The sequence below is a fragment of the Schistocerca gregaria genome, chromosome 7, assembly GCF_023897955.1.
Source record: "Schistocerca gregaria isolate iqSchGreg1 chromosome 7, iqSchGreg1.2, whole genome shotgun sequence".
Lineage (NCBI taxonomy): Eukaryota > Metazoa > Arthropoda > Insecta > Orthoptera > Acrididae > Schistocerca > Schistocerca gregaria.
Genome location: NC_064926.1, coordinates 275,741,564 through 275,754,650, shown reverse-complemented (window position 1 = coordinate 275,754,650; position 13,087 = coordinate 275,741,564). Strand labels below are relative to the sequence as shown.

The 13,087-nt window shown below is 43.0% G+C and overlaps 1 protein-coding gene across 1 annotated transcript in view; it reads left to right on the top strand.

The window, feature by feature from the left end:
• The first annotated feature begins 1,781 nt into the window (after nt 1-1,781).
• LOC126281219 (myrosinase 1-like) overlaps nt 1,782-13,087 on the top strand; it is a 28,326-nt gene continuing 17,020 nt past the window's right edge. Inside the window, exon 1 of the mRNA XM_049979966.1 lies at nt 1,782-1,863. Coding sequence (XP_049835923.1) covers nt 1,858-1,863 — 6 coding nt within the window. The 5' untranslated portion in view covers nt 1,782-1,857. The remainder of the gene's footprint in view (nt 1,864-13,087) is intronic.

Sequence of the window (13,087 nt, the reverse complement as noted above, 5' to 3'; positions counted from 1 at the left end):
AGTCGAAACAAGGCCCCCGGAGTATACAACATTCCATTGGAACTACTGACGGCCTTGTGAGAGCCAGTCCTGACAAAACTCTACCATCTGGTAAGCAAGATGTATGAGACAGGCGAAATACCCTCAGACTTCAAGAAGAATATAATAATTCCAATCCCAAAGAAAGCAGGTGTTGACAGATGTGAAAATTACCGATCTATCAGTTTCATAAGTCACAGCTGCAAAATACTAACACGAATTCTTTACAGACGAATGGAAAAAATAGTAGAAGCCGACCTAGGGGAAGATCAGTTTGGATTCCGTAGAAATTTTGGGACACGTGAGGCAATACTGAACCTACGACTTATCTTAGAAGCTAGATTAAGGAAGGGCAAACCTACGTTTCTAGCGTTTGTAGACTTAGAGAAAGCTTTTGACAATGTTGACTGGAACACTCTCTTTCAAATTCTGAAGGTGGCAGGGGTAAAATACAGGGAGCGAAAGGCTATTTACAATTTGTACACAAACCAGATGGCAATTATAAGAGTCAAGGGACATGAAAGGGGAGCAGTGGTTGGGAAGGGAGTGAGACAGGTTTGTAGCCTCTCCTCAATGCTATTCAATTTGTATATTGAGCAAGCAGTAAAGGAAACAAAAGAAAAATTCGGAGTAGGTATTAAAATCCATGGAGAAGAAATAAAAACTTTGCGGTTCGCCGATGACATTGTAATTCTGTCAGAGACAGCGAAGGACTTGGAAGAGCAGTTGAACGGAATGGACAGTGTCTTGAAAGGAGGATATAAGATGAACATCAACAAAAGCAAAACAAGGATAATGGAATGTAGTCGAATTAAGTCGGGTGATGCTGAGGGAATTAGATTAGGAAACGCGACACTTAAAGTAGTAAAGGAGTTTTGCTATTTGGGGAGCAAAATAACTGATGATGGTCGAAGTTGAGAGGATATAAAATGTAGACTGGCAATTGCAAGGAAGGCGTTTCTGAAGAAGAGAAATTTGTTAACATCGAGTATAGATTTAAGTGTCAGGAAGTCATTTCTGAAAGTATTTGTATGGAGTGTAGCCATGTATGGATGTGAAGGACGATAAATAGTTTGGACAAGAAGAGAATAGAAGCTTTCGAAATGTGGTGCTACAGAATAATGCTGAAGATTAGATGGGTAGATCACATAACTAATGAGTTGGTATTGAATAGGATTGGGGAGAAGAGAAGTTTGTGGCACAACTTGACCAGAAGAAGGGACCGGTAGGACATGTCCTGAGGCATCAAGGGATCACCAATTTAGTATTGGATGGTAGCGTGGAGGGTAAAAATCGTAGAGGGAGACCAAGAGATGAATACACTAAGCAGATTCAGAAGGATATGGGTTGCAGTGGGTACTGGGAGATGAAGAAGCTTGCACAGGATAGAGTAGCATGGAGAGCTGCATCAAACCAGTCTCAGGACTGAAGACCACAACAACAACAACTGATCTGTCACCCAATATGTTGATTGCCGCTTCTGTTGGGCTGGGACACGTGTTACTTGATGTGAGGAACATTCGGAAACAATCACGCAACAGGACTGACACACCTAGTTCCCGGATTTTAAACCCTTTCAAAATCTGTAGGACACACTACGAGAACATTAGATATGCCATTTATGTAATATGACCTATCTGCTTGAATTTTTCGCTGACACAATAATTTTTCAGTGCATCATTACATCAACTAATCCTCAATCTGTGTTGCAGGCAAGGGTGAGGGCATTTTTGACGCATTTTCCACACAATTCCCAACATCACCACCGATGGCAGCAATGGCTACGTGGCATGTGACTCCTACGACAAGTACGTGATAGACATACAGCTCGCCAAGGATATGAATGTGAGTGTTGTTTGCACTAGTATTCGCTTAATAACAGAAGTAGTGATTACAAAAGCTCAATATATTTTAAGTGTGATCTGATTTCTGATGCATTATTTACTGGTATCCAGACAAAAGCGTCTCATTTTCAAACTTAATAATAGTCTGTCAAGAGCCTATGCTTGTAGTACACTCTTAAATATTTCAATTATTAATCTATATTTTGTGGATAAACTGAAAATTAAGAAAATTATTCAGCTTGTAGCTTTTGATAGCAGTGAAGGGACTAGTTATTTGTCATACTAAATGTGAACATACTAAACGATTCAGTGGATATCACTATTTGTGGTGATTGATGTCAATTTACGTATGCACTAATTAAGAAATGGAAAAGGATTGGCAGCCCGTGTCGAGCATCAAGGCAATTTAGGTACTGTATATGAGAAATTTCTCTCTCATCTGATAACGAACAAACTCTCTGGAGACATTATCCACAATGGCAGTTCACCGATTAAATATAATTAGATGAATGAATCATTGCGGTCTGATGTTATCTGTAGTATCGTAGCTTATCGTTACTGCCAGAGCTGGTGCCTCGAAGATCTCAGCCGGCGCCGAGAGCGATGCTTTGTACATCTCCACCAATGAGGAACATCCAGCCCGCGCACCAATGAAGACCGCTAAAACGGTGCTATAAGCGGCGGGCACTTAGGCACGAGACTTCTAGGACAAGATTGTTTCTCGTCGAGTTTGCTTCTAGTCGCTATTTGGTGCTGTACCTTACACCGTCTTGTTGATAATTAGCTCTTTCTGCAAACTTTCAGTATACATAGATGCACACCCATGTCTGGGTCTCACAGCTGCCACAAGTTGTCAACAGTGTAGCAGTGTTTCTCACTGGTTCAGTAAAGTATACGCTGCAGCGCCAAAGAAACTGGTCTAGGCATCGGTAATCAAATACGGAGATATTTAAAGAGGCAGAATAAAGCTGTGCAGTCGGCAACACATGTCTAAGACAACAAGTGTCTCGCCCAGTTGTTAGATCGGTAACGGCTGCTACAATGGCAGGTTATCAAGATTTAAGTGATTTTGAACGTGGTGTTACAGTCGGCACACGAGCGATAGGACACAGCTTCTCCGCGGTAGCGATGAAGTTGGGATTTTCCCGTACGACCATTCCAAGAGTGTGCCGTGAATATCAGGAATCCGGTAAAACTTCAAATCTCCGACATCACTGTGGCCGGAAAAAGATTCTGCAAGAATGGGACCAACGACAACTGAGGAGACTCGTTTAACGTGACAGAAGTGCAACCCTCCCGCAATTGCTGCAGATTTCAATGCTGGGCAATCAACAAGTGTCAGCGTGCGAACCATTCAACGAAAAATCATTGATATGGGCCTTCGGAGCCGAAGGGCCACTCGTGTACTTTTGATAACTGTACGACACAAAGCTTTACGCCTCTCCTGGGCCGTCAACTGGAAACATGTTTCCTGGTCGGACGAGTCTCGTTTCAAATTGCATAAAACGGATGGACATGTATGGGTATTAAGACAACCTCATGAATCCATGGATCCTGCATGTCAGCAGGGGACTGTTCAAGCTGTTGGAGGCTCTGTAATTGTGTAGGGTGTGTGCAGTTGGAGGTATATGGAACCCCTGATAAGTCTAGATACGACTCTGACACGTGACGCGTACGTAAGCGTCCTGTCTAATCACCTTCATCCATTCATCTCCATTGTGCATTCCGATGGACTTGGGCTATTCCAGCAGGACAATGCGACACCCCACATGTCCAGAATTGCTAGAGAGGGGCTCCAGGGACACTCTTCTGAGTTTAAACACTCCCGCTGGCCACTAAATTCCCCGGAAATGAAATTATTGAGCATAGCTGGGATGCTTGCAACGTTCTGTTCAGAAGAGATCTCCACCCCCTCGAACACTTACGGGTTTATGGACAGCCCTGCAGGATTCATGGTGTCAATTCACACTAGCACTACTTCAGACATTAGTCGAGTCCATGCCACGTCGTGTTGCTCCCTCGCGGGGCCCCGACACGATATTAGGCAGGTGTACCAGTTTCTTTGTCTCTTCATTGTATTTATCTAAAGCGCACTTATGTCAAATAATGTGCTGTTTTTCCGTCCAGATTCCTAAGGCGACAGATCCTTTGGCCACCTTCCAGGCGTTTATCATTAGCAGCGAGGAAGTAACATTTGGCTCCTCGGAACATAACGGTTGCCGACTCGCACCATAACACTATTCCTTAGCAGAAAATATGCAATTCTCTGCCACATACTTCTGCCCAGTAAATGTAGTAAGGTTAGCAAATGTGTCGAAGAAGTACGAGATGAGTAATTAGACAGCAAGACTTTGCGTCAATTCAGCAATCCCGATCGAATAGCTCAGCTGGTGGAGCAGAGTTCTCATCAGGGATAAAGCGGCGGGTTTCACCTCAGTCCAAAGCGGTTATTAATCTTCACGAAAATTATTTGGGTAGTGAAGCTACACTAGTGTCCATATTATACAGGAAGGTCAGAAACAGTATGAAAAAACTTGCAAGGGTGTTACAGGGTAGATTGTGCTGAAAAATAATTGCTTGTACAAAATTTGACTGCTTGCATCGTCTCCGAACTAATTAGCATTGATGTTAGCCAATTAGGACTTGCACAAGCAAAGCCAAGCGGCTCGCCAGAGATGGTGTCGTCAAACGTGTTCTTCGTTTGGTGTCCTAAAACCGAACACGAGAGCGATACAGAAACTGGACATGGCACGGTGGTAAGGATCGAACCCGAGCCAAAGGCTAAACAGTCTCGTGCGCTGTCATCTGTGCTATGAGAATAACTGACACTAATTGTATCTGACGGTCCGCTTGAATTTACGCACACAACGGCCCGATTCGCTAATTTTAATGCTAGTTAACTCGCAAACGGCGGAACGTATCGATTTTTTTCTTAATATTTACTGTAATTCTCAGCACAACCTACACTGCAAAACTCTTACAAGCTTTCCATACTGTTTTTCACCACCCTTTATATTACTAAAAGACTAACCAAAGGCACGATTCTAGTTGCAGATTGCCTATCTAACGGCTTCAAGGGCATCAGAAATTTGACTTTCAGTACTACATATAACTATCGACCGAATTTTAAAACTGACGTATAATCTCATATTGAAGGTTTAACACAGTAAGACAACTGTTACAGCCTCTCGAAATCCATTCAACAACGAACATGAAGTAAATATTCCAGAATTCGAATCAAGAACAGCTCCCAACATGAGTAATTTAGAAGTAGGTATCCTCGACAGTGAAGCGACTTACATTACTGAATAAAGGCAAGTCTTCTGGTCCAGGTCATATACCAGTTAGGTTCCTTTAAGGGCATGCTGATGCGATAGCTCCATACTTCACAATCATATACGAGGGCTGTCCAGAAAGCAAGTTACGATCGGTCGCGAAACGGAAACCACTGGGAAAATCCAGTAAAGCTTCGCACAGATGTGTTGGTCAGTGTCTCTAGTATGCCCGTCAATCCTGTCGCGACGCTCTTTTCAGTTTTGAGTGAACAGTGAGCGCGTAAAGATGCGTAGGGAATAGCGTCTCCCGCCAAGCATGAGGGCCAGGTTAGAGATTTCGCCTGTGTCATGCAGCCGACATAACACAACTGTCGAGCAGTTCCTTCTTCAAGCCAATTCTCGGCCGCACACTGCAGGAGCAATGAAGACGCTCCTGCAGCGTTTCCGATGAGAAGTGTTTGATCACCCACAATACAGTCCGTAATTGGCTCCCCCTGAGTCTCATTTCTGCTCACAAAAACCACTGGCCATGAAAACAAAATTTTTCGACAGACAACAAGCTGCAGACCTGGCCGAAAGCACAGGCGGCTCCTTTCTATGACGAGGATATTGGAAAGTTGATACAACACTACGACAAAACTCGAAGTTGGAGCGGCAACTATGTAGAGAAGTAGGTGGAAGGTGTACCTAACTGTTGCAAATAAAATGTTTCTGGTTTTCACTGTGGTTTCCGTTTCTCGGCCGATCGTAACTTACTTTCTGGACAGCCCTCGTACAACGGCTCGCGCGACGTAAGATCCATCCGTAAAGAATGGTAAGTTGCACAAATCACATCAATATCCAAGAAAGGCAATAGGAATAATCTACTAAATAACGGGCCCGTATATTTAACGTCGATATGCAGTAGGGTAACCCCGAGCACTTTGATTTTATAAACACTTTGGATGAATGTAAAAGAATGCTATTCATTTACTTGGTAGTAATAAAATCATGATTTAAATTTTATGATCTTTGGCTATAATACGATTTATATTGCACAGCACTTTAAGTAAACCAAATGTTGATTATCGTTGCAAACACAAAAGATAAACTGCAGTTCTCACTAGCGATTTCTGTAGTTGAAAGTTTAACTTTGTGCACTCTGACCTATTATGTGGAGATATGCACAACACTAACAGATTTCCTGCTGTCAATGTATGATCCTTAATTTGCAAAACTATGTTCTCTTAACTCTGATCTGGCTTGTTAGAAATGAAACACTGTATCATTACTGTAACTGATCACGAAATTAAACATGTCTTTCTCTACTTTAGTCTCTGAAATACACTGAAAATTACTCTTATTACACGCACAGAAGTTACAGTATGCAATGTTTGTCAACCATAAAAGTTGCAGTAGGTTTTTTAATATTCAAACACTATTGATTGCCACGGCTAACACGAGAGCATGAAACTAAAAATGAAACTGATTTTAATCTTATCAGACTTCAAGGCAGCAGTCCTAGATCTCATACAAGTAAAGTTTTAACTCTCTGATTACCGTAAATTATTCACGTCACTAATATGGTACTAACAGTTGCCTATGTCCATCTGAAAATGACATAATAAAAGCCGTAATTCTCCTCTGTGATCTCCGAAAAGCCGTAATTCTCCTCTGTGATCTCCGGGAAGCTGAAAGAAATAATTTTGATGTGCAATTACCTGCCCGCTTAGTTGCGGAAAAACTGCTTCATTCAATTATAGTTTAAATTTGCCGAACCAGCGGCTCCCGCGATCGTGTCGCAGCACTGGGTCACAGAAAATGCTAAATTCGTTGAAAAGGGGATGAAATATTGGGCAAACGAGCTACAAATTATTACAAGTATTTTTAACAATTTCTATATTCAGAATTAACATAAAATTCAAAGTACACACCTTTTATTATACATCAGTGCTCAATGGCGTCTTTCTCGATCAAAAAACAAATAAAAGCGAACTAAGCGTTCGAGAGAGCGTCACAGGCTCTTACAACATTCACACAGCTACGAGAAGACAGCGAGAGTAATGTCTAAGCTACAGCTATTTATGAGCAATTTAATATATATACACTCCTGGAAATTGAAATAAGAACACCGTGAATTCATTGTCCCAGGAAGGGGAAACTTTATTGACACATTCCTGGGGTCAGATACATCACATGATCACACTTGACAGAACCACAGGCACATAGACACAGGCAACAGAGCATGCACAATGTCGGCACTAGTACAGTGCATATCCACCTTTCGCAGCAATGCAGGCTGCTATTCTCCCATGGAGACGATCGTAGAGATGATGGATGTAGTCCTGTGGAACGGCTTGCCATGCCATTTCCACCTGGCGCCTCAGTTGGACCAGCGTTCGTGCTGGACGTGCAGACCGCGTGAGACGACGCTTCATCCAGTCCCAAACATGCTCAATGGGGGACAGATCCGGAGATCTTGCTGGCCAGGGTAGTTGACTTACACCTTCTAGAGCACGTTGGGTGGCACGGGATACATGCGGACGTGCATTGTCCTGTTGGAACAGCAAGTTCCCTTGCCGGTCTAGGAATGGTAGAACGATGGGTTCGATGACGGTTTGGATGTACCGTGCACTATTCAGTGTCCCCTCGACGATCACCAGAGGTGTACGGCCAGTGTAGGAGATCGCTCCCCACACCATGATGCCGGGTGTTGGCCCTGTGTGCCTCGGTCGTATGCAGTCCTGATTGTGGCGCTCACCTGCACGGCGCCAAACACGCATACGACCATCATTGGCACCAAGGCAGAAGCGACTCTCATCGCTGAAGACGACACGTCTCCATTCGTCCCTCCATTCACGCCTGTCGCGACACCACTGGAGGCGGGCTGCACGATGTTGGGGCGTGAGCGGAAGACGGCCTAATGGGGTGCGGGACCGTAGCCCAGCTTCATGGAGACGGTTGCAAATGGTCCTCGCCGATACCCCAGGAGCAACAGTGTCCCTAATTTGCTGGGAAGTGGCGGTGCGGTCCCCTACGGCACTGCGTAGGATCCTACGGTCTTGGCGTACATCCGTGAGTCGCTGCGGTCCGGTCCCAGGTCGACGGGCACGTGCACCTTCCGCCGACCACTGGCGACAACATCGATGTACTATGGAGACCTCACGCCCCACGTGTTGAGCAATTCGGCAGTACGTCCACCCGGCCTCCCGCATGCCCACTATACGCCCTCGCTCAAAGTCTGCCAGCTGCACATACGGTTCCCGTCCACGCTGTCGCGGCATGCTACCAGTGTTAAAGACTGCGATGGAGCTCCGTATGCCACGGCAAACTGGCTGACACTGCACAAATGCTGTGCAGCTAGCGCCATTCGACGGCCAACACCGCGGTTCCTGGTGTGTCCGCTGTGCCGTGCGTGTGATCATTGCTTGTACAGCCCTCTCGCAGTGTCCGGAGCAAGTATGATGGGTCTGACACACCGGTGTCAATGTGTTCTTTTTTCCATTTCCAGGAGTGTATATATAAAATTATCATTGTCTGTGTCGGTTTCCACACTCGTCAGCATTTGCAGAATTGACATACATAATATTATACAAACACAAAAATGCAAAATGATTATTTCTTTTATACAGAATTCACATAATCGATCACTGTTCATACAGAAATGAAATATAAGAACACAGATAAATGCTTCTTGCATATATTTAATGTCTTGCCCTGAGACGTCACACACTCTACTGTTCCTCATCTAAGTAATCGATTTAGGAGACAATCTGAGAAGCCATCCTAGCTTGTTCACAGATGATGGTGTGGTTTATCGTCTAGTAAAGTCTTCAGAAGATTAAAACTAATTGCAAAAAGTCTTAGATAAGATTTCCGAATGGTACGAAAATTGGAAATTGACCCTATATAATGAAAAGTGTGAGGTCATCCACATGAGTACTATACGGAATCCGTTAAACTTTGGTTACACGATAAATCAATCAAATCTAAAGGCCGTGAATTCATCTAAATACCTAGGAATTGTAATTACGAACACCTGAAACTGGAAAGAACACACAGAAGATGTTGTGGGGAAAGCGAACCACAGACTCCTACCTATTTGCGGAAGACTTAGAAGATGGAACAGATCTACTAAGGAGACTACCTACACTACGTTTGTCCGTCCTCTTGGAGTACTGCTACGCTGTATGGGATCTTTGCAGATAGGATTAACGAGGTACATCGACAGAGTTCAGTGCAGAGCAGCACGTTTTGTACCGTCCAGAGATAGGGGAGAGAGTGTCACGAACGTGATACAGGACATGGGGTGGAAATTATTAAAACAAAGACTTTTCTCGTTGCGGTGGGATCTTCTCACGAAATTTTAGTCACCAACTCTCTCCTCCGACTACGAAAATATTTTGTTGTCGCTGACTTACACAGCGAAAAATCATCTTAATAAAATGAGAGAAGTGAGAGCTCGCACGGGAAGATATAGACGTTCTTTTTTGCTTGCGTTGTTGGAATAACAGAGAATTAGTGCGAAGGTGATTCGATGAATCCTCTGGCACGCACTTAGTGTGACTTGAAGACATCGTAACACACAGGGCGCAAATAACCCGATTTTATTCATCTAGTATTTGAGAATGAATTTACCAAAACATATCTGAGCAGTTCTCTTAGGTTGTTCGCAGATTATGCTGTAATTTACCGTCTAGTAAGGTCATCCGAAGACCAGTATCAGTTGCAAAGTGATTTAGAAAAGATTGCTGTATGGTGTGACAGGTGGCAGTTGACGCTAAATAACGAAAAGTGTGAGGTGATCCACATGAGTTCCAAAAGAAATTCGTTGGAATTCGATTACTCGATAAAGAGTACAATTCTCAAGGCTGTCAATTCAACTAAGTACCTGGGTGTAAAAATTACGAACAACTTCAGTTGGAAAGACCACATAGATAATATTGTGGGGAAGCCGAACCAAAGGTTGCGTTTCATTGGCAGGACACTTAGAAGATGCAACAAGTCCACTAAAGAGACAGCTTACACTACACTCGTTTGTCCTCTGTTAGAATATTGCTGCGCGGTGAGGGATCCTTACCAGGTGGGATTGATGAAGGACATCGAAAGGGTGCAAAAAAGGGCAGCTAGTTTTGTACTATCACGTAATAGGGGAGAGAGTGTGACAGATATGATACGCGAGTTGGGAAGGAAGTCATTAAAGCAAAGACGTTTTTCGTCGCGGCGAGATCTATTTACGAAATTTCAGTCACCAACTTTCTCTTCCGAATGCGAAAATATTTTGTTGAGCCCAACCTACATAGGTAGTAATTATCATCAAAATAAAATAAGAGAAATCAGAGCTTGAACAGAGAGGTTCAGGTGTTCGTTTTTCCCGCGCGCTGTTCGGGAGTGGAATGGTAGGGAGATAGTATGATTGTGGTTCGACGAACCCTCTGCCAAGCACTTAAATGTGAATTGCAGAGTAATCATGTAGCTGTAGATCTTCAAACTCTCACGAAATATTTTCTCGCAGACACCCTTCCACAAAATGTGAAATGAAAAAAGTTTTTCGCTTACTACATTTTCGCTGTTCATGCATTAAAACTGCCGGCATCAAGCATGACGCTTTAATTTGCTATTACTTAACTACTAACACTGTTCGCAACACATCTTGCACACAGTATCAACGTATACCACTGAATGTACCTGGAAATTATGTAACTGTACGGCACATATATCAGGAGGTACGACGTCGTAAACAATGACATACGTGAAAAACGCTTTTGCATAAAACGGAGTGCAAATTACCCCTACTATACTTAACTAGTGTTTGATGACGAGAGAACTCTGCAACTTTCAAGAAACTTTAAACAAAATTTGACGCCTTTTCTAGACTTTTTCTCGCTTACACGCTTAATATCGAAATACGCTTACCAAGAATACAGTGAATTTGTAAGGTATTGGATCCTTTACTGCAGTTATTGGACGGTGTGTTTTTGTAAGAGCAGTACTCAATTTTAGTATCTAGTAGAACTCATACGTTTTCTCATGGTTGACTGTTGCCATTGCACGGTGTCGTAATACTAGTAGAAGCTGATTCTTTAAGGAATCGAGGTTTTTGTCGTGTTCACTAATAGAGAAGGAGAATCTTTACTGATTTACTTTACTTTACTTAATCACTTATCCCTATTCTGCATCCTATGCTATCATCCGGTGAGCCGCGCGGGATTAGCCAAGCGGTCTAGGGCGCTGAAGTCATGACTGTGCGGCTGGTCCCGGCGGAGGTTCGAGTCATCCCTCGGGCATGGGTGTGTGTGTTTGTTCTTAGGATAATTTAGGTTAAGTAGTGTGTAAGCTTAGGAACTGATGACCTTAGCACTTAATTCCGATAAGATTTCACACACATTTGAACGTATCATCCGGTGACAATATCACAACAACTAATAAAATGGGATGTGACAGCTGTCGCCTGAGAGGCCTGCAGAGAGCAGGATGTGGTCCAATGTTCTATTCCCTTGCAGTCAGTCATCGCTGCACTCCACAGGAAGTGCATGGAGTTGTGGGAGGACGAATGGCTGGTGGTGACGGCCAATAAACTGCGGTTGATAAAGCCAACCACTCTGCCGTGGCATTCCTCCTGCCGGTTGCTCAGGCGGGAGGAGGTGGCCCTCACACGTCTTCCGATCGGGCACTGTTCTCTCACACATAGCTTTTTATTATGGCGGGAGGATCCTCCGTTTTGTGATGCTTGTGGTGTGCACATCTCTGTTCGGCACATTTTAACAGACTGCATTTTATACCGTGATGCACGGGCAGAAGCACAAGTTGATGGGGATCTCCCGTCTCACTACGTTACTGAACGGGCGCTGAAGACCTTGCTGTCGTGCGCCCAAAACCCCTCTACTACTACTACTACTACTACTACTACTACTGAGAGTCAAAAGCTGTTTAGTGAACAAGTAAATACGAATAATGGTTGCAAAATTTGGGCAAAGTGTTACTTTATGATACTATTATTATGCTCTGCTAAGCAGAGACGGAGAAAACAGTTAATTAACTTCTTCTTTAAGGGAATAATTTATAAAATAATTTGTTTTACAATAGCTAAAACTGGACGTAGACCTTATTGTACGAAGTGGAAAAGCTCAAAATGCTTGAAGGTGTTTTTATAAAATGTTTGAAACTATAAATCAGATCGATTATACGTAACCGTTTAAATATTTCTATGGCATTTAAACATATTTGTTGTATACAACTATAATCACTTACATAATTTCACGGTTAATCGTTATTTCACACTCTGAGCAAGAGAAGATCCAGTACGTCTGTTAAGCAGCACTCGTGTGTTTCAGAATGCTACAATCTGACTGAGCCATAATTTTCTTAAAATTTTGTCTATTTTATCTCGAGAGCGTTTATTTTATTTATGTACTTACTTTCGCTGCCAAGTATGTAGTTTTTAGGCTATCCGTCAATGTCATTCAAGCATCCCTTCTTAAGTTCTGCTTATAAACACTGAACACAGTGAATAATAATGGGAATAAAAATAATGATAATGGTGATTATAATGAATTTCATAATTATCTAATTATGAGTCACATTAAGATAGCAAGATGTACATCATAGTAACGCAGCAATTATACCCGCTAACGGCAATTGGGTACTAGCAATAGCCATGGCAACAATACGCAACAAGAAGCAACTGCATTTAACTGATGACATCAACAGAGTAATACCGCAAAGCAAATGTGAAACTGAAGAAAGAGGAATGGAAACTGAGTAAAAGCAAGAAATAATGAGGAGTTTATAGAAAGAAGCAAGGGCGGGCTGGAATCAATAATGTGGGTCACAAAATGGTAGATAATGCTATATTGGTGTACAAGAAGTGTGCTTGGATACATGGAGAGAGAATCTTCGTTGGTGATAACAGCTTTCCGCAGTGCAATACCAGGCATCGTCCTATTGAAGGTGGTTTTCCGTTCCCTTCCT